We start from the raw sequence: 20,178 nt of genomic DNA on the forward strand, positions 1-20,178 counted from the left end.
GCTGGGAGAGGCATCGAAAGACAGTTCGGACGCTGTGTCCTTGATCAAAAGCATAATCACCAACGATGCCTTGAAAGAGGCATATTACCGAAGAGAAGGGCTCACCGTCACAGAGACCGAGATGGAATCGTTCGGACTGCCGGCCCCATGGGACAAGGAGTGGCTTGCTCTCGATAAACTGTTGTCGCGGCCGTGGTTCTCCCGCGTATGGATAATCCAGGAAGTCATCATGTCAAACATGGCCACATTTTTGATCGGAGGAGAGCAGCTCGCTTGGAACGATATCTTACTGGCTGTGCAATGTGTGGCGAATACCAATATTCTCTCCTTGATACACGGACCGCTATCTCTGGCCAGTGTTTCTTTCCTCAACGAAATCGGATGGTACTACACACACGGAGTAGATGAAGGACGGCCAGGTTTGCCATTGCACTTCCTTTTAGACGCTACTCGAATGAGCGTATCTACTCTGCGGGAAGATAAAGTGTACGGCCTACTGGGTCTATCGAGTGATTCGCATTCCCTTGGAATACAACCAGACTATTCCATATCGGCCAACGACCTCTACATCAAGAGTACGATAAAGCTTCTAGAATCAGGAGATATCGGAATCCTCAATTCCAACGGCGACCTTGCTTGGAAGGGCTGCCAAAAGCTACCCACCTGGGTACCAGACTGGCCGTCCTATCGCCGAGAAACCCCTTTGAGCCTGTCTCGATACCGCCCTACCGAAAATCCACCCCAATTCGAGATTTCCTTAGACAGCCGTACTTTGAGAATCCGGGGACTGGAAGTCGACACCGTATCCCGCATTGGCAACCCGCGCACAAACATTCGGCAAGAACACTTGGTTCCGTTGAACAACGCAAAGCTCGCCAGATTCCAGCAGGGCTTTTTCAACAAGGTTGGCTACTCGGACCAGATAACCATCGTGTCTTCCAGGCGTGTCCGCATGTGGGAGAAGATAGGCCTCAGCCTCAAGAGCTACCCGACAGGCGAGGACGTTGCAACAGCGTACTACCGCACCCTTGCTGCGAACATGGTACCTGAAGATGCGACACCGACGTATCTTGAGAAGTGCTACCAACTATACTATCGGGACAATGCTGTCGAAATGATGAGGGCCGGGTTCCTTCGCCCCGGCGAGCAGGACATCGACAGTGCCATGTATAAGGATCTCGTTGCGTACAGTTCGCAAGTGTTCTCCGTCACGCACGGCCGAAATATATTTGTCACAAAGAAGGGGTACATGGGTCTTTGCCCCCGTTCGACACGGCTCGGTGATAAAGTTGTAGTGCTTTTCGGAGGGAGAACACCGTTCATTTTGCGGAAGGCAAGGAAGGGAAGACATGAGTTCCTCGGAGAGTGTTACGTCCATGGGATAATGAATGGAGAAGCTGATGAGATGGGGATTCCACCACAGTCGTTTGAAATTGTTTAGTCCAAAGGCGCATCGCTTTGTAATTCGTTGCATTCAATACATTCATCTCCCGTCTGAAAACATTAGCAAACCCCCCCACCCCCCTTCGAACCCGCCATCACTGCCCACCCCTCCCCTCTCCTCCCCGCGCCCCCGCTGCCCCCACCGCCGGCCTAGCCGCACCCCTCCCACCAACAATAAACCTCGCAAACACCAGCACACCAAAGAAAACCGTAACCGCAACCGCCGTCCCATCCCGCCCTCCCACCAGTTCCCCCAACTTTCCACCCCATCCACCGCCAGCAGCAGCAGCAGCAGCAGCAGCACCAGTGCCTTGCGGCAGAAACGTCGTCGTGTACGACGTCAGCACGCTCGAGTCGTCGCCGTACACAGCGACGGTTGCGATCTCCGGGCCAGGGGTGGTCGTGGCGGGTGGTGGTGATGATACCATGCTCAGGCTGATGACGCTGGGCGAGCCCGCTTCGTCAGTGAAGGTGCGCGTGATGGCGGATGTGTGCGGCGTCGTGGCGGAGAGCGCGGAGATGTTGGATGCGAGCTCGGATGCGAGCGAGGAGGCGGCGGAGGCGAGGGACATGGTGGTGGGTGGGTGGCCTGGTTGTGGTTCTCGGAGGATGAGGTTGTGTAGTGGCGCTTGGACTGAGGGTTGGTGTCGTTTGCGCTGGGCAAGTTTGGGGCTTTGGTGTTGTGGGGTCAGCGGGTTGCGGGTGCTTTGTGTTTTATATATCGGATCCGGCTTTTTGCCTTGCGGTGATCGGCATGATCTGCTGCGCGTATGAGGGGTGTTTGCTATTTTTGTAGTTCGTTGTGTTCAGGTCTTCGATTGTGGTATTGGTGGGTGTGAAACTGAGTCGTCGAAGGATTCTGTGGCAGTGCAGACAAGGATCATCGGACGCGCACATAGCCTCGCGCAGTCGCAGCACATAAACCAATCAAAAAGTATCTGAATCAAGATTTACTTCTAGGGGCAGTTAGGCAACAGCGAAACCAGATCATTACCATTTAGATGTTGTGGCAGTATCGTTGCCCTGTAGCTCGCCGCAGTCTCATACCTGGACCCAATTATCGACGGTTTGAAGGACACAATAAACATACCACCAGAGCCGTGCGCAAGACAGTACTAGCGATAGCTTGAATCGGCATTCTTCCACCATGAACTCAAGACGGCAAGCATTGGTCAATGAGGGTGAATGCTCTTGTAAATCCTGCTCCCCTACGATACCTGCCCCGTATGATCAGTATAACGACGCGATGTTTGTGACCTTTGAGACATACCTCTACAATTCCACGCTGCGCCGTCTGACTACCCTCCCCTTCTGCATTGTCCACGACCACCTCTTTATCCAAAGACTTGGTAGGGGTCTGATGTGCCATCTCTTGAGGCTTCTCGGGCACGAACATTTCTGCGAAGTTAAACTCGGTGGCTAACTCTTGCGGCACTTTCGGCGACCATGCATGCGTCTCCATGCCTTGTTGTTTTTCTTCCCGAGCTGGTGCATCCTCTGGGGCATTCCTGAATGATCGGCTGGTTCGTTTCCCCCAAGTATATGCGCCAGCGAGGAGCAATGCTATGAGGATCATACTCAGGGGGATACTGACACCGAGGGCAATCCTTGTCGCGTTTTTGTGTTCTGTCGTTGCGTTACTATCGATGCCGGGAACTGTCGTGGAAATAGTGTCATTTGATGTTGAGGGCGCTGTAGGCAATGAGGCGCTGGTAGACCTTTGGAGGGTTATTAGATAAGTGTGGTCCAATGTGGTGACGGTGATGATGGCAAGTCCAGTCTTGATGGAGCTGGGATCAGGTAGAGCTCCTACAGACGATTTCGTGGTAACTGTGGTTGAAACCAGCGACTCGCTGCTGGTTGGACGATTCCGAGGTTGAGTTTCTGTGGAGCTAGGGTATATCGTAATGATAGGGGTTACTGTGATTGTAGAGGTGGCCTTATAGTGAGGTATCATGATTGTATGGGTGGTTGTAAAGATGGGTGTAGAGGTAGAATGTATTGTCGTAGTCATGCTGTGGGGAGCTGTAGTTTCAGTTACTATAGAAGCCACTTTAATCTTCGCAGTGAAATTTACCCTTAATAGTTAAATCAGCAGAAATAACTCCAGGAAAAGGTTCTGTTGCAAAGGGAATGTCCCCGGGAGATCCCTCGCGAAATGATTCTGTTGGAAAGGTGGTCCAAATAGATGATATTGGTTCCGAAGGCATCATGTCCCTTCTCATGCGAGGCCACGCCGGCGCTGAGTGATAGTCGTCAGAGATAGTTGCAACCTTGATTGAGTACATGGAGGTTATGATACTGATGGATTGCTCGAACGCAAAATTCTAAAAATGCATATTCAGGTTGGACTCGGATAAATAGGAACGAATGTCGACCCTCTTCCCTGCTGCAAGTTTCCGAACCAATATTTTCGTGTAAAGGAAGGAAAACTTTTTCCGAGGGTTTAACAGGTTGTACAGACACCCGTGTAGCTCATATCTACTGTGAAATTGACTGTCATCCAGAGAACTGGTCAATATGGGTTTAAGTATGTCGTGCAGAGTCGATTGTTAACCAGTCATCTCTACAATCTTCATGCACTCTGCCGCTAGATACCCCGCCCGCCACACTGACGACCCCGCTTCCTAGTTAAGTCCTATCCCATTCTCATTGGCCTACTCGTTAGTTTTCCGATCGCCATGACACTTGATCAAAATGTTCATCGAGAGCCTGCACGAGGATCGCGACCACGTCCGCCTACCCGTTGACAGTTTCAAGGGCATTTGTTGAGCCACAGGCTCGCAATTTTGTGGTAGGATAATTTTTGTTGATCCACATGTGCGAGTAACCTTCTCTTCCACGCTATCTACGTATGCGTAGCATGACTGACAAACACAATGAATCGTGTGTCACCTGCACCAACCCAAAGCCCCGCCGACGCGTTACCGCCCCAAACGCGAAAAAGACCAATGTCATCGCCATACACGCAGCTGGTGGCGAACACGACGTGGCGCGGCGGGCGAGGGATCGGACCTCCGCGAGCGAGCTCCTAGACATCGCGCTCGCAGTGTTTCTAGGCCGACTACCGCAGTAGTCCTCATTGGAATCGCCGTGCGGCAGCGGCCGAGAGCCTCACATCGCTGAGTGCATCAGGAACATTCCCCTCCAATAGGATAGCTATACAACTGTGCAATGATAATAAGCAACTGCTTACACTCCTAAATGCAGCAGAGAGCTAAGGTTGAAAAGTGAATACTGCGATTGAACAAACCTTAACACAGAGAGGTCTTGAAGGATTGTGCAAATTCTTGAAATAGAAGATGGATATGATTGTTTACGGATTTTGAAGATAGTAAACAAGAGGGTGTGGGCTCTTTCCTCTCCTTCCCTCGTAACTTAGTCCTTTCGTGCGGTAGTACCATGATTTCTCATTTGCAGGATCCAATTGCGGATTCCAGCCGCTGTAGTCTGCGACGTTGGTGTCGAACACATCCTTCTGTGTGTATAAAAACTGCTGTATAGCAACACGCTTGTAGAAATAGGCATGGTGAAGGGCAGTCCATCCGTCGATGTCCTTAGCGTTGAAATCAATGAGGTCATTGAGCACTTCGAAAAGCATTTTCATGATATCCGAGTCCTCGCATTTTGCAGCCTTGTGGAGTGCTGTGTAACGGGCTCGGTCCGTTGCATTAAAGTTGATACGGTCCTTGAAGTTGTCGATCATCAGCCTGATGAGAGCTTTGTTCTCATCCTCGATTGCTATGTGGAGGGGCGTGTTTCCGTGGCTACCTCTGCAATTCGCGTCCACCCGCCTCGAGGTCAGCAACGCCTTGACAACTGAATGGTTGTCATGAAGCACCGCAAGGTGCAGAGGTGTCATATTCCTGGGCGTTTTTGTATTGGGGTCGACTCGTTCGATTTTCAAGAGTAGCTCTACCACTTCCGGATGCCCGTGAATCGAAGCCATTGCGAGCGGTGTCTCGCCCTCTGAATTCTTCTCGTCAATGAGATCCCAGGATCCCTTGGTTTCGTCCAGTATCAGGCGGAGTAGATCAGCCAGACCAAAGAAAGCGAGTATGTGACAGCCGTGTGGTGCGTGGTTGATTGTGTAGTTCTTCATATATTGCCTTCCGCCAAAGCTCCGCGCGGAGAACATGACCTGACCAGCTGATGCCGTGAGTGCATTGTCCAGAAGGAATGAAGCGGCTGGCCTGAGAAGAGCTTCATGTAAACCCAGTGCAAGGCCAGCCCAGTTGTTGGCTGCGTAAAAAAGCAAAGGCATCTCTGACAGCCGTTGTTCATATTCTTCCAGGGTTGCTGCTGGTCCGTCTCTAAGACGGTCGAGTTGCAGATACGCCAAGCACGCGCGGGCGAGATCCATTCGTGCTTCTGCCATCCAACTCGGTGGACTTTCCGCAAAATATGCCCGGGCGGAATCGTGCACGGGATACACAAGTCCACTCTCCCGGTCCACAAACACCAAGCCAGCACAGAAAGTAGATACCTTGTCGATAGATACCATGCGGTCGTTGTACAACTCCTTGTCGCCTTCTCTTATTGCTAGCGCGTGCTGTAATTCTTTGACTGTGAATGGAGGTTCGCTGTGGAATACCCAGGCCAGAAGCCGGTGGGCCCAAGTTCGCTGCCTGTCTCCGGCGCAGTCAATTGTGTCTAATAGCCGGGAATACAGCTGGCTGAATGCCCCTGCATGACTAAGCAAGCTTTTGATGAATTTCAATTCAGTTCCGACCTCTTCTTGCGTGAGTTTATCAGTGAGCAACTCTACACATAGTTGTGCAGAGAGGAATCTATCAAAGTATGTTAGGTGTATATTATGTTTGAAAATATTAGGAAGCCCACTTACATGCCGCTTGCAGTCTCTGCAAGCACTTCTCGGATCCTTTTTCTGAATTCTGGTTGTTTCAGCCAGTCTAGTCGTTTTGAAATTTGTTCGTCCACGTAATCCCCGATGTCTTCATCGGAAGACTGGATGTCTAGACGGGAATAACCTGCGAAGAGATTTTCAATGGATGGTTCTCTACGCGATGTTACCAGAAATGCTGTGTTGGATTCCCCCCGTAAATCTTCTATGGAGTCCAAGAGTTGTTTTCGGACTCCATCCGAGCACTTGTCGATCCCATCTATCACCACAAAGACCCTTTCGCAGTGAGACGCCACGGAGCGAAGAGCTTTTGTTAGTTCCCAAACTTCTGGAAACTGCCCATAGAGCCTCTTGACATCTTTCGGAAGCGACGGGTCTTCTTCGACCAACTGCTTCAGCAGCTCAGCAAGCAGTCTGGAAGCGCTTTGATACTTTCGCGGATGTTCTTCGCAGTATATGAAGGCAATCTTTGTATCCTTGCTCTTCCGTGTCGCTTGGAGGTAGTCAATGGCGATCGAAGCCAAAACGGTCTTTCCACATCCCGGAGGTCCGGGACAGAATAGGGCGTTGTCACGCCCTCTGAGCCATGAACTGAAATGAGGAGATGTCAAAAACCATTGGCCAGCGCCTTGGAGATATTGAGCAGAGCAACTGGTATGCTTTGTTACATGACTGGTTGAAGTGAGCCAGCTAAGGATTTCTTTGCGCTCAATCTCTTCAGAGTCTAAAAAAAGTAAGCGATAGACAAAAAAGGCTGATATAGTACCAAGCGTACCTGGACTGTGTTGCCTGGGTCTAAAGGCTAATTTGGTACCAGCGTCTGCGTCCTGCCGGTCTCTTTTTGACGCCGAGTTGTCTTCTTCAAAAACCCCAGATCGTTTCCTAGACTATTAGCTATATCACTTATGCGTAAATGATATATCTTACATGACTGTGATGGTTGCGCAGAATGATCCATAAGCTATCTGTGGGGCAGCGTGGTATATATACGCGCCAGATGACTAAGCAGGTAGCAAACAAGGTAGCAAACAACGAAGGGAGTCGAATAGCATGGAATCCACTAACTCCGTCAGACTGTCTTGAAATTCGATAGAAAAGGTGAATTGTAGACATGAATGTAGGAGCTGGGGAATTAACACAATATGAATGAGTTGTAAACCCATGGCACATTTGACACAAATGAGGGGGCGGCACAGCAGATGCTTACAAGCAGAATGTGGGGCGAACGCAGAAGTCCGGCGCGTATATTCAACCAGCTCATTGGTAGATGTGTCGTACGTCTAAATTCGGAACAGCTAATGGAATAAATAAGGCTTAGTGGCAATTTCTCCGGCAAACCTATGCGAAACAGAACGGCCCTGCTGGGGCGCGCGGTGTTGCCGCCCGGAGGCCGGTTGGTGGGCGTCTGCTGCTCGGAATAAGCATAGCCTCCTCGTCTCCCTACTGCCGGTACGGAACGCTACGGGGGCGCGTGGGGCTAGTAGGGCCTTGTGTTCGGAATGGCTGGGCTTGGCTGGGCGACGGCGGTAGATGGTACTCTTAGTACTGTGGACGCTCGAAGCTTAGCAATTAGAGAAGAACGCCTTACCGAAATAGCGTTACAAACCACCAGAATTGGATGAAATTCTCCCTGAACCCTGCGTTGAGGTGCAAATTCTTGATTTTCCTACCACTGTACATCTCTAGTGCAAAATCCGGTAAGCTAACACGGAAACCCATTGCGCCCGTGAGATATTTCCCGACAACAAATTTAATCACTGATTCACGAGTTGGACCAACGATTTCTCGGTAACTGTGCGTTTTGCCTGGATCCACGCAACTGCTGATTGGCACAGCCATTTTCAAAAACGCCTATAAAGACTCTACGTCAAGCCTTACTAACCTCTCGTTAAAATCTACAACCGACCTCTCATCAAATTCTATACTACATCATGAAGCCTGCTATCCTCGCTATCGCCGTCTTCGCAGCGGCTGTCAGGTCATCCGTCATACCACCTCCCCCTTACGACGAGTGTACCATACAATGCAGGGGAGGGAGACAGGTGGATGATCATACCTATGTCAGATGTCTTGAGGATTGTGTAAGTGTAAATCTAGAATGACACTTTGTGGCATTTGCTTTTGGATGTAAACCTTTGGTTCTAACAAGACTATAGATGAGGATAATTAGTGCTCTTGTTTAGGGGTGAAAACTGGAGAAAGCACGGAGCCAGAGCTAGAGCCTGCTTAAGCGTACAGAGAATGGTACGGCAAATTAAGAGATGCTGTACTACTTTGAAATCGACAACAAGTGGGTGGGACAGCGACAGAGATGGCAAGCGATCACTGGGAGAGTCTTTCGCCGTGTAATCAAGCGGAAGACGTGTTTTCAAAAATTGTGTCCACGCCGTCTGCTCAGTCATGAATAATCCTTTGGATCCTTCAGCCTTGCGCTTGTGTGATGTGTGTTTAAGATAGCGCACTATCGAGTCATTTAGCTGACCCATACTTTTCGAACCATGACCGTGGAAGATGTGATATGTGGAGGACTGCAACTAATGAGACGTGAAAGGAGGGTATATGGAGGATAGCGCCATATGAGAATTTTGGAAAGAAATAATGCAAAATAGCACAATGGCATGGCATTTGCTTCGAACCTTCTGGGAGCCGGAAGAAATGACAAAGTATGGCTTTAGCTAGGTTGCAAAGGATCTCTGAACCATCTGTGCCACTTCAGCCCTTGCATGTCCCATGACACATGACCAATCAGGGCGTGCGTGTTTTGGATATCCCCAGAAGAACAGACAGGCGCAGTTGCAGTTTTTAGAAGCCGTTTTTGAGATACGAACAGGGTCGCTCTGGTGCGGTGTGGCACAGGCATACCGTTGTTTCCCCTCAAGCCTTGCCTAAAAAACCGAAATGCGTCCTGAGTACTCGGATCTTGAAATCATCCGACAACGCCCCCATGAGGGGCTGTAAGTCGTAAACGATGACACTAAAAGCTCGCAGAAGATCCTCCACGAGGCGAACGCACAGCAGCGTGTGAAAAACGTCATGTGGTGGCGCAAAACACGTTCGACACCGACTGGCCCGGCGTGCTTCGGGTTCAGACTGGATACGAGACGGACGGCGGGTTCGCGTTGCCGGTGGATGGGGGTAAGATTTGTGATTCTGCGGCGTGGATTAATCAGGATGTAGATCGAGGAGGGTTTCGTGCCTGCTTGTAAATTATGGACAAAATGCGAAGTTTTCTGTGGTGGCGGACTTTTGCCTACTTTTTTCCTTTTCTCCTCTTTTTGGGTGTACCCATTTCTCTTGGAAGTGCAATGAAGCGACCGTCGTCCTCCGTCTTACGCCCCAACCCTCACGTTGTGTCGCCAATGTGATGAGAGGCTATGCCCGTTCGGCTCGTTCTAAAATCAGAATGCATTCCATGTGCGAAAGGCACGTGTCCATCTTGCCATCTTCGTCAGTAACCCTTGCATCCATCGCTGCAATATGTTCGGTTCTTCCTGGCCGGGCAAATGGCGTCGGTGAGCGAGACGGAAACCACACGCTCGGCTAATGCGGAAGCAGAATGTGCAAGTCTGGAGGAGAGGTGTTCTACAGCAAAGAGATATTAAGACTCGCTTCCGCCGACGTGCAGCAAGGCCGCGAAAGCATGCAGGACGGACGCGCAAGCACGGCATTGCTTGAGGAGAAAGATCGGCCAAGCCCATGCACATGACATCGGATCCGTGGCAGGAGATGGTGGCACGACACGATTGATCGCGCTGTCGAGTAGCGAATGACGTCTAGCGCCAGGGACGCACAGCCTCACACACCCCCGTTCAACCCCGCGTAGATACCTGCAAGCCTTATCATCCAGGCGATACGAGAGCAACAGAAAAAAATAGACACAGCAAACCAGAACAGAAAAATAAGAAAGTGACTCCTTCACCGAATGAGGGCTGAGGCCGCGCAACCATCCATTACCCGATTTTTACATCATCGATCATTGCCGGTCGACGGTCTCACGCCAAAGTAGGTACCTACCCCACCAAACAAATTGACCGGCCTTGCTTGGCGCCCAACTCTAATGCAACCTGCACGTTCTTCGTGTGGAATGGAGGGGGGCTGAGCAGTTGACGTAAACCAGGCCCGCTGCACCTGCGATTCGTCCATTGCGGGGTTGCGGAGTCAACTTCCCGGCCGCACCATGATCGGCCGACGAATGAGGTACACTACCCACGACAGAAACCGATAACCCATCCCACTTGGCATCGTTTCACCAGTACCTGTGGGTAGCACGGCACACGGCGCCGCGAATGCCACGGCCCGGCGATTTTGCACAGCCTCCCCGCAAGCATTGGCGGGGGTTCTGTTCATCGGCAGACAGGAACAGCGAAAACGGGTGACCCAGGCAAAAAAAGACAAGGCTGCCGGTCGTATCGCGTAAATGGGGCTGTGAATCACCTCCTCTTGTTTTCTTGGAAACTGGGACCATCATCTCCCGTGTCCCGAGACCAAGCATCCGTAGCGCGCCTTATTTACTGCATGGTTGCCCCGCTAGTCTTCTCCCACCTCTTGTTGTTGTCCACCTGCTTTCCAATTGCATCGAAGGGAGAGAGGGCTCTCAAAGCAGCAGCAGCTCTCAACCATCCACTCGTTCATCGCTCACCACCAGCTGCGCCATTGTAGCTTTCGTTGCGCAGGCCCACCCCCGTAACCTCCAATCGTTCCCCAACCAACCAACCATGACATCCACCACCTCCACCTCCTCCACAACCTCCACCACCATCCCCACCGCCGCCCTCCCCACCACCACCGCCGACGCCGACGACGACGACGATGACGACGACCACACCACCACTTCGACCTCCATCCCCGGCGCCTCGGTCGGCACCATCGCCATCTCCATCTACTCAGGCGGCTCCGCAACGACGACCATCACCCTCGCGACCGCAACCGTGACCAGCATCAGCGGCAGTGGTGGTACCGGTGCAAGCGCAGCGCTGACGCGCACCGTGACGGCGGTGGGGACGACGCCCGGTATCAACGGCACCGCGGCGTCCACTTCTGCGTCTGCAACGGCGACGGGCAGCGGAAGCGGAGGAGACGGCGGCGACGGCGGCGGCGGTGCAGGCGGCGGGGGCCTCTCGCACGCCGCGAAGATCGGCATCGGGGTCGGCGTGCCGCTCGGCGTGCTGCTACTGCTCGCTATCGTCTGGGGCGCGTACATGCTGGGGCGGCATCGGCGGCGTCCTAACTCTTCTTCTTCTTCTCCCTCGTCTCCCTCTGACCGCGGCGGCGGCGGCGGCGGTGGGATCCTCGCCCTCCTCACCGGCAATCGACGACGACGACGACGGAGGCTGAGGGCCGACTCGTCGCTCTCCTCGCCGGACGGCCGCGAGTTGGAGGAGGATGCAGAGAAAGCGATGCTGAAACTGGCAGGGCCGGCGGAGCTGGAGACGGGGCCGGATAGGCCGGAGTTGCCGACGGCGGTGAATTGCCAGGAGTTGGCGGCGGGGGATCCGTTTGAGCAGAGGCGGGTGTTTGAGGAGCAGCAGAGCAGGCGAAGGGAAGGACAGCAGGAGGGGCAGCAGCAGGAGGAGGAGGATCCGCAGCAGCAGCAGGAGCCGCTGGTGCAGGAGCGGTTGGCGAAGGAATTGAATGGGGTGGGGATCGCGGCGGGGGCGTTGGAGGCGGCGGCGGCGGGGGATAGGCGGAGGAGGAGGGTGAGTTCTGTGAGTACGAATAGGAAGCCGGTTGCGAAGGCGGGGGCGTCGAGAGGAAACGGCTCGGACGGTGGTGGGAGCGGCAGTGCGAGAGGGTCGTACTCCTCATATTCGCCGATCAGTCCGGTTGGGACGGGCAATCAGAGCCATCATACGGAGCCGCTGTCGTCGGTGAGTCCGATGAGCAGTGATAGTCCGATGACGCTGGCGGAATTGCCGGGGGATGAGGTCAGAAGAAACAAGAGTAGATGATACTGCGTGCGGGGAGGCTGTATTCAAGCTCCTTTGAGATGAGCGGAAACGAGGTAAACATGATTGTATGAAATTCGATTGAAGCCTTTGGTGCGGGCCAATGCGCACTAAATCCTTTTCTTCCGGAGATTTTGAAGTCGCCAGATGAGACCTAAAACGCACGGAAAAGAGTGAGGTTAAAAAATGTCCCACCGCACATTGTTACTCTTAGCACAGAGCGCATGGCCGGTCCGCTCCCCCAGGACCCCACGTGCCCTCCTTCCTCTACCCCCTCAGTTGTGTAGCGACGTATTCCCAAGTGCTCTCTCGCTTGGGCCTCATCTGCGACAGGAACGATGAGAGTTTCAACCGAGGTCGCAAGTGTTACAGCTTGCAGAATTGGAAGTTCGTCTTCCAGCGATCCAATGCACTCATGCGGTTTACTAAGCACGACAGCGGAGCCCATGGGTGATGGATTTCGCTAGGTGAAGTAACCCAGCAGCCCCGACATTTCTGTCTGACGGACCTCCGGTCGGGAGAGAAGTGCGGTGGTTGTTGCTTTTCGGCAGCTTACTCGGGCCCCCCGACGATTGAAAGCGTTCGGAGCCATTCGAGTGTACCGGTTAAGAATAAAGTGCAGGAGTGGGCGCATGAGAAGGGTTGGTGGTCGCTGGCGCGGCGGTGGTGTTGGGCGGCGTGATCATGGCGGGTGCGCGTCGTGGCCGGGTGCACGAAGGCGGGCGGGCGAATGTGTGAGGGTGAGGGAAGGTGTGGAGGGTTTCAAGATATTTTTCTCGAGTCGAAGCTTGTTTGGCGTGGACCCCGCGGGCGGGTAGGGCTGAAATGCGACTGGCGCGGGCGCAAGCACCAACGATGACGGCGACAGTCTCGCGACCTTCAGCGCGTCATACACACAGGAAAAAAGAGTCATGCAAGTCACTCGACGTCGCGCATCCCCACTACGGCGTCAATGAGTCGTCGAACCTTCTTTCTACCACCTCGCACGGCGGCAGCATATATAACTCACCCTCACCTCTGAGCTGCAGCTCCGTCCGCAGGATCTCGTCAGCCAGACGCGGCGCGCTCCTCCCCCGCACTTCCACTCAGCGACGCAACGACCACTCAATCCTCCGCCGCCGCAACTATGCTCCACGCCGCGAAGGAGCAAAGGCCCGTCCCCACGGCCGCCGCCTCGCTAGGCGCTCCTTCTGACCACAAATAAAAGCTTCCCCGGCGACAGCGGCGCCCGCCCTCGCCTCGCGATCCTACGAAGGCGCCCTCGACTACGCCGCGACCTCTCTCCCTCGCCCTGCTCACGCAATCCCACACCGGTATGTAAGGATAGAAGGGAAGGTAGGGGGCTAAGCGAGGAGGAGAGTTAGGTGTGCTACAATACGCGTATTCGCGGGAGTAAGGTAGGGCCGTGGGCGAGTCGGTAGAGCAAGGTGTTGGAAGGAAGGAAGGAAGCAGTTGGAGAAACGCGTCAGGGAGGTAGAGAGGAGGTTTAAGGGGCGGAAGAGGATTCCGGTGCTGCCGTTTCGGGGAGTGGTGAGAGTCGTGCCGAGTAAGGTCGAGTATTAGCAGGGGAGGCTGCGTAATCGGTTTAGGTACACAAGGGAGGAGGGTGCAGAGATTGAGCCGGTGAGTGAGTTGTACTACATTTTGATGTTTTGGTTTATCGATTGCTTTTCTCTGCTCATTTAGTAAAGACGGGACGGGAGTATGGGGGAACTAGTGGGTGGTGTCGACGCTAAAGCTCTTTCTATAATTAGCATGTGGCTTTTTTTTCGTCCTGGGTTGGGGACTCGAATACGAAAAACGAAGGTTGTTGGTCCCAATATTAGTGCGGGCGAGGGTAGGCTGGCGTATAGCAGAGTCGGATATAGCGGACTCGCTCTCGGACTCCGATGTGTTGATCCTGAAAATCCGGGACAGACCGATCTCCAGGAACGGGGCGGGTGTACCTGCATACCACGTACTAGGCCGCGTAGTCAGTTGAGCCTCGTCAGCCGCGTCGCCCGTGCCTGGATCCGGCCTCAGGAGAAGTCAGCAGGTCTCACACAGCGCAGCAGCGCCGAGCTCCGCGCCGAACGGGGATGCGCCTGCTTCCGACGCGCGCGCAATGGTTAAGCGGTGGACAGAGCGCGCGATGCCTCTCCAGACTCACCGCCCCGTTGGCTGCAGTGCTTCTGGAAGGCGGCTATTGGAAGCGCGCGGATCGCTCAGACCATTTTTGTATGCAGGGCACCCGCTCCCCCCCAGGAGTGAGTCGACCCCCTCTCTGTGCAACACGGCAGTGAGCATCAAACGCGGGCCAGAGACGGCATGCCGCAGGTTCGTACTACGTGCTACATCCAAGCCACCGCATCATTACTGCACGGCCGTTATGGCGCACGGAGTCTGGACTGGTGTTGACGTGTCGCACCGCGCAGATTCGCCAGCAGAAAGCGAATCGCGCCGCGTTTCAGACCTCAGGCACCGTCTCCCCACTCATGCTCGGCCTGCCCTTCACCCGACTTCCCAGCAACATTCGCCCGCGACGCACCTCAATGGCTCGCAGCTCCCTTGCACTTCATCTCTGCATCCGCCCAGATGCGGTCGCCCCCACGCGGCCTGCCAATGGGTTTTCAAGTCACGGCCTCATCAAAGTTAATCTAATTTAGTAACGTCGGGCCCATGCGCCTGATCAGGCACCCCCAGCCCTACGGGAGATGTTCCATCGGCCCACTAGCCCTCGCCTGTCTTGCCTGAAATGACGCGAACGCCCGCAACGAGGCTTGTCAAGCTGCGGCACCCGGTGGAGTCCTGGATAAGTCTGGGCCTATATGGCTAGACCCTTCCCCGTCGCCGCGGCCGCGCCTTTCAGCGAGTTTCCGTCGAGCTTCTGAGACAGTAGGAGCAAGACCACCGTCGCTCGTTGCATTGTCGCCTGTCCTTACCGCTCATCAATCGCCTGCCTATTTCGGCCTCGCTCCCCCGGTCGTGCCAGTCGCGTGGCCTGTTGCTGGACTTTACACTCTCGTCACTCCATCCTCGCCCCTCCCGACCAACTTTCCAAGGACATACCGTGGCCATGTCTTACTCCCAACCGTACCAGCCGCGTCCTCAGCGACCCGACAGGACTCCCAGCACAAACAATGTGATTCCTTACCCACCCGGCGCGCCCGCCGTGCAACAGCCTCGCTTTCCCTTCAGCTCTCCGGAATCACCGCGCCCTGGTTCCTCGGTATCGCAGCGCTCCTACTCCCGCCCGGGTCCCGCACCGCACCAATACCCACCACGGTCCGGCACCGCATCACCACAACAACCATTCCGCCCCGGCACCGCCTCCTCCTCTCGCTCCCACACCTACGCCAGCCCGGCATCACCCCACCCCCCTCGTCCGGACTACCAGCGCAGTGTAACCTCTCCTCGGTCTTCCGACTATCGCTCCTCTGACTACCGCTCCTCCGACTACCGTACCTCCGACTACCGGCCCGTCCCCTCGTCCTCTCCCGCCCCGCGCAGCCCTCAACCTCCTTTCAGCCCGGGCTACGGCTACCAGGACGGAACGCGCTCGCCGCTCTCCCAAGCCACGACCCAAGTCGAGCTACACGACGTGTCTCTCGCCGCCCCAGGCCCCTCCGCACCAACCCAACAACAACCCGACCGACCCCCCACCATCCCTCCGCCCCCCGCCGGCGTCCCCGCACCAACAACGCACTCTCGCTTCTCCGACGCCTCGCAAGCCAACGCCGCCGCCGCCCGCAACTTCAAGACCGATAGCCGCGGCGGCCTCGGCCCAGCCCCCGACGCCAACAGCTGGCCACGGCTAGCGCAATGGACAGTCCTGCCGCTCATCGTCATCATCAGCGCCGCCGAGGCCATCGTCATGGGCCACAGCCTGAGCTTGTACGGCGGCCTGAAGGTCGACGGCACGATCGACAACACAGTCTCCACGCATCCCGTCTGGCCGTCCGACTTGTCGCTGCTGCCGACGTGGCTGCTGCTGGCGGTGGGCTTCACGAGCTTCTGCGCGTCGATTGTCGTGTGGGGTTTGTCGCTGCGGGCGAGGCTGATGAAGCCGGTGAAGCGCCTGGCCGGGTGGAGGGTTGGGCTCGGGATTTTTTTCGTCGGCGCGTGGATCGCGGCGTTGGCCGTGTATAAGCTGTTTGAGGCCGGGGCGGGCGGGCAGAGTTTGAGTGGGTGGGCGTGCGAGCATCAGGGGGATGGGGTGACGGGGAAGGAGGAGATTGCCGCGGTTTGTACGGAGCAGGTGAGTTTTTTTGATAGTTCCCCCCCTGTTGGAGGAGTGGATGGTGGTGGTGCTGACTACTGTGCTTTGCAGAATGCCGGATTCGCGCTGTCGATTGTTTCGGCGATCCTCGAGCTCGCGCTGATCGGCTGCTTTGCCGTGCGGACTATGATGGCTAAGAAGGACAGCCCTCTGAGCGAGAAGCTATAGGGCTGTCCATGATTGCGTCTTTATTGTTTTTTTGCTGTCAAGAGTTTTTCTTCTTGCACATACTTACTCTTCGCTTCTTGACGTCATGTCGCCGTATGGCATTTTCTTGTCACGTTTTCTTTTCTTCTCCTGAGATTCCACCATCCCCAGATACCCACCCCTGAACAGCTCTCAGGGCACACTGTACACGAAACATTCGGTAAGGGAACAACAACACAACAGTCATCATCGCCGGGCTTGGAAGGCCCGGCTGGGGAAAGGTCATCTGTCTGCTTTTGGGAGTCTCTGGTCAGCCCCGCAATTCTTGAAACGTCTATGCGCCTCTGGATATATTAACAGGCCTCACCGATCACAACACAACACAGCATCCTCTCCTGCCCATTGCACAGCAAGCGTCGGTTCATGCTCATCACTCACTCACTCATCATACTGTTTTCCTTTTCCTTGTCGTCCGCCTTGCCTTGCTTGTTCCTGCCAGCGTGAGTTTGCGTGTTTGTTGTGTTTCTGGTGGCTACGAGCTTTTCTTTTTTTCCGCTTTGTCTTTGAAATTGTTTCTGCAACCATCATCGCTCTCCTTTTCTCTCTTTTAGTCTAATGGTTAATGCGGCGGGTGGACTTGGGCTCGGTGTCAAACTTTGAGGATATATCATCAACAGGACTAGAAGGCTTTGCGCGTAAGCGAGGTCTAGTTAAAAAGGGATTGATACGTAAAAATGAAAATAAATTAGAGACTAGCACTGATGTGAATGAGCGGTGAGGATTGAGAAGGACTTCTTCATGTGAAGGCAGTGTGGTATGCTATGACCTCGGCTGGTTCTCCCGTCGTGGCATCTTGGCCGCTTTGGCGGTCATGCACAGTGAGTATTTTAAGAATTGGCATAATTCTCGTGGCTTACTACGGCAGTGTCTTCTTGAATGCCGAAAGGCGCCACGGAGCAAATCGTTGCACCCAAAAACAATGCTATTCCACCAACTACTTCGTAGGCCTACCGACCAGCAGCACTGCTGTCCAATTTCTGCAATTTTGTCTCCTGGGCAACATTCATAGCCAAGCCCTTTTCCAATTCGCTCGATCTCATCGCCCAATCTCCAAGCACACCCCACAATTGGCCGCCCAACCATCTCCTACGAAGTCAGGAAACCCTTGCACACGTACACAGCCCTCCCTCTTGCGTCATCCGAATCTGCCGAGGAACGGAAGCAACTTTCATATCGCTTCGTGCCGCGCGGGTGTTTTGTGTGAGTCCGCCCGAGATATCGCCGGCCGGCCGCCGTACGCATTGTCCACCACGGCCTAAAAAAAAAAATTTGGGTATCCACATCTGGATACAACCTCGCGCAATACAAAAAGGAAGGCTGCGCCCGTGTTTGTACGGCGGCCGAGACTTGAACTCAGGACCTTCAGTGTGTTAGACTGACGTGATAACCAACTACACCACCGCCGCGGCTTGGCGTTGCCTTGCTTGTTGAAAAGGAAGGGGAGAGGGGAGATTATAGCCGGGAGGGAATTCCTCTCTCGTGAGGGGGTGGAAGGTAGTGAGAAGGTTGTTGAGGAAGAGGGGCGGCGTGTCTTGTGCTTGAGGTTTCTTAAATCTACTGAAACTCGAACTCATTGGATGGAGGTAAGGATTCCCGGCCCGCCTTTCCCCGGGGGATTTACGCCAACTTCTACTTTTCCTGATTTTTTGTACTCTGTAGACATGTTCTCCGTAAGGAGTTGCTTTGCCATGATTTACTCATCTCGCTGTGTGAGAATAGGAGAAGGTTGGCCCATGATACCAAAATCATCTTGATATGTGCATGCAGGCACATAGCAACTACTACACTGCTCATGTACCAAGCTATCTGTTCTCAGACCGAGTTCTTGTAACTTGACAGACGTTTTCGGAAAATAAAACACGGAAGAAACCCCCTGACGCAACTCTTTCTTGAATTCCTGTTGACGGTTCGCTTTCCTTATGCAAGGGGTGAGGTTACGCGATAAAACGTAATTTGAACGTAATACGCTGAAGCACCTCCGTGAGAAGCCTGAGAGGGGTCTAGAATCTAGCCACAGGTTTTTAGAGGAATTTACGATTGGCCCCCAAATCGGAGATCTTATTGGTCGATACAACAGAATCACATAGAATTTTTGGGACATCAATTCAAACTGCGGGGTATGTTACTTGCAGCCCTCTCTCACAGAGCACGGTAACAAATTTCAGAGGCCTATTCCTGCAAAAAAATGCGTAATCTTAAGGAGAGCATATACGAGACGGGGATTCGGCAAGATGTATATGAGCGTTATAGGTGCGGGCACGCATCGCTCCTCATAAATATGAGTAATCGATACATCAACGTCCGAGGCCTCCAAAGGCTCCTCGATGGGTTTTCCTATCCGAGCTGCAGGGATGCAACAACGTAAGCACTACGAGTCTTGTATTATCTCGTGCCCCGATTCAGCCTTGTGCCGTCCAGGCTCCAGCTTTAAAGCAGTCGGGTTTGGCAGCACTGTTCTTCATCATCATCGCAACTGAAGCGGCATCGAACTAATCCGTTGCATCATGTCTCTCGGTTAGTTTTTCAGTATGCCAATCCGACCTATGCGAGTAGGAGCTCACTACTTTGAAAGGGTCCGTCAACATAGGGAATGACCAGCATCGGACAACGATGATGCTTTCGAAACCCTCCACAACGCCTTCCCCACCCGTAATCACGTTCCAAAATGGCTGTTATGGCATCGCTCCCGCGAATTGTTTGCTATGTGGACGAGAATCTGGTTCGGAGAGCGATTCCTCAGCCGTTACTACGAAGGACATCAAGGTCAGCGACCACGAACGACATCATGTAGATCAGGTCGATCCAGAAGAGGAGTGTGATGCTAATGACCTTTCAAAGAGATAGCATTACAAAGTAAGGGAAAAGTCCCTGAATCCGTCCTCCCCAAAGCAGTTCGACAACTTTTCGCCACGAAACCAAATGCAGCACGTGTACTCGCCGGTGTGCGATGCCAAAAAAGAGATTCGCATTTTTGTACTAGATCCAGGTCCTCCGTCAATCCCGATCTTCGGTCGGTTTATCAAAGCTATACTCGGGTCTGAGGATCAACCCGAATACGAGGCTCTGTCTTACACTTGGGCTGACGAAAACGGAGATCGGGAATACTCAGCATACGTTTGGTGCGAAACAGGGTACCTTCCCGTTACTAAGAATGGTGAAGCAGCCTTGCGACGCGTGAGGATGCGGTCCAAGCCTAGGCTGGTCTGGATGGATCAGCTTTGCATACATCAAGCTGATGTCTTGGAGAGAAGTCATCAAGTTGGGCTCATGGCGGAGATCTACGGAAATGCATCTCAAGTACTAATCTACTTGGGAAGCTCTCACATCGACAACATTATGCTCCCTACTCTACATCATGACCTCAAGAAACCATCTGCACTCGAAAGCGAGCGATGTCGATTACTGCTTCGCCTTCCCTGGTTTACCAGAATATGGGTCTTGCAAGAAGTGGCAAGAGCACG

The 20,178-nt window shown here is 53.8% G+C and overlaps 5 protein-coding genes across 5 annotated transcripts; 3 read left to right on the top strand and 2 right to left on the bottom strand.

Moving 5' to 3' along the window:
- Positions 1–454: 454 nt before the first annotated feature.
- On the top strand, positions 455–1,441 carry LTHEOB_4620 (Heterokaryon incompatibility protein; the record flags this gene model as incomplete). The annotated part of the gene is made up of 1 exon (XM_035513675.1): positions 455–1,441. The coding sequence occupies one exon, from the start codon at positions 455–457 to the stop codon at positions 1,439–1,441; it is 987 nt and encodes a 328-aa protein (XP_035374669.1).
- A 97-nt stretch (positions 1,442–1,538) lies between these two features.
- On the bottom strand, positions 1,539–2,015 carry LTHEOB_4621 (uncharacterized protein; the record flags this gene model as incomplete). The annotated part of the gene is made up of 1 exon (XM_035513676.1): positions 1,539–2,015. The coding sequence occupies one exon, from the start codon at positions 2,013–2,015 to the stop codon at positions 1,539–1,541; it is 477 nt and encodes a 158-aa protein (XP_035374670.1).
- A 2,744-nt stretch (positions 2,016–4,759) lies between these two features.
- Positions 4,760–5,581, bottom strand: LTHEOB_4622 (Ankyrin repeat protein; the record flags this gene model as incomplete). Its single annotated transcript, XM_035513677.1, has 1 exon — positions 4,760–5,581. One exon carries the CDS (start codon positions 5,579–5,581, stop codon positions 4,760–4,762), a length of 822 nt encoding a protein of 273 aa, XP_035374671.1.
- A 5,441-nt stretch (positions 5,582–11,022) lies between these two features.
- Positions 11,023–12,255, top strand: LTHEOB_4623 (uncharacterized protein; the record flags this gene model as incomplete). The annotated part of the gene is made up of 1 exon (XM_035513678.1): positions 11,023–12,255. The coding sequence occupies one exon, from the start codon at positions 11,023–11,025 to the stop codon at positions 12,253–12,255; it is 1,233 nt and encodes a 410-aa protein (XP_035374672.1).
- A 3,052-nt stretch (positions 12,256–15,307) lies between these two features.
- On the top strand, positions 15,308–16,678 carry LTHEOB_4624 (Ph domain-like protein; the record flags this gene model as incomplete). The annotated part of the gene is made up of 2 exons (XM_035513679.1): positions 15,308–16,489; positions 16,562–16,678. The coding sequence occupies 2 exons, from the start codon at positions 15,308–15,310 to the stop codon at positions 16,676–16,678; spliced, it is 1,299 nt and encodes a 432-aa protein (XP_035374673.1).
- Between the last annotated feature and the right edge of the window lie 3,500 nt (positions 16,679–20,178).

This window comes from Lasiodiplodia theobromae (assembly GCF_012971845.1).
Source record: "Lasiodiplodia theobromae strain AM2As chromosome Unknown scaffold_12, whole genome shotgun sequence".
Lineage (NCBI taxonomy): Eukaryota > Fungi > Ascomycota > Dothideomycetes > Botryosphaeriales > Botryosphaeriaceae > Lasiodiplodia > Lasiodiplodia theobromae.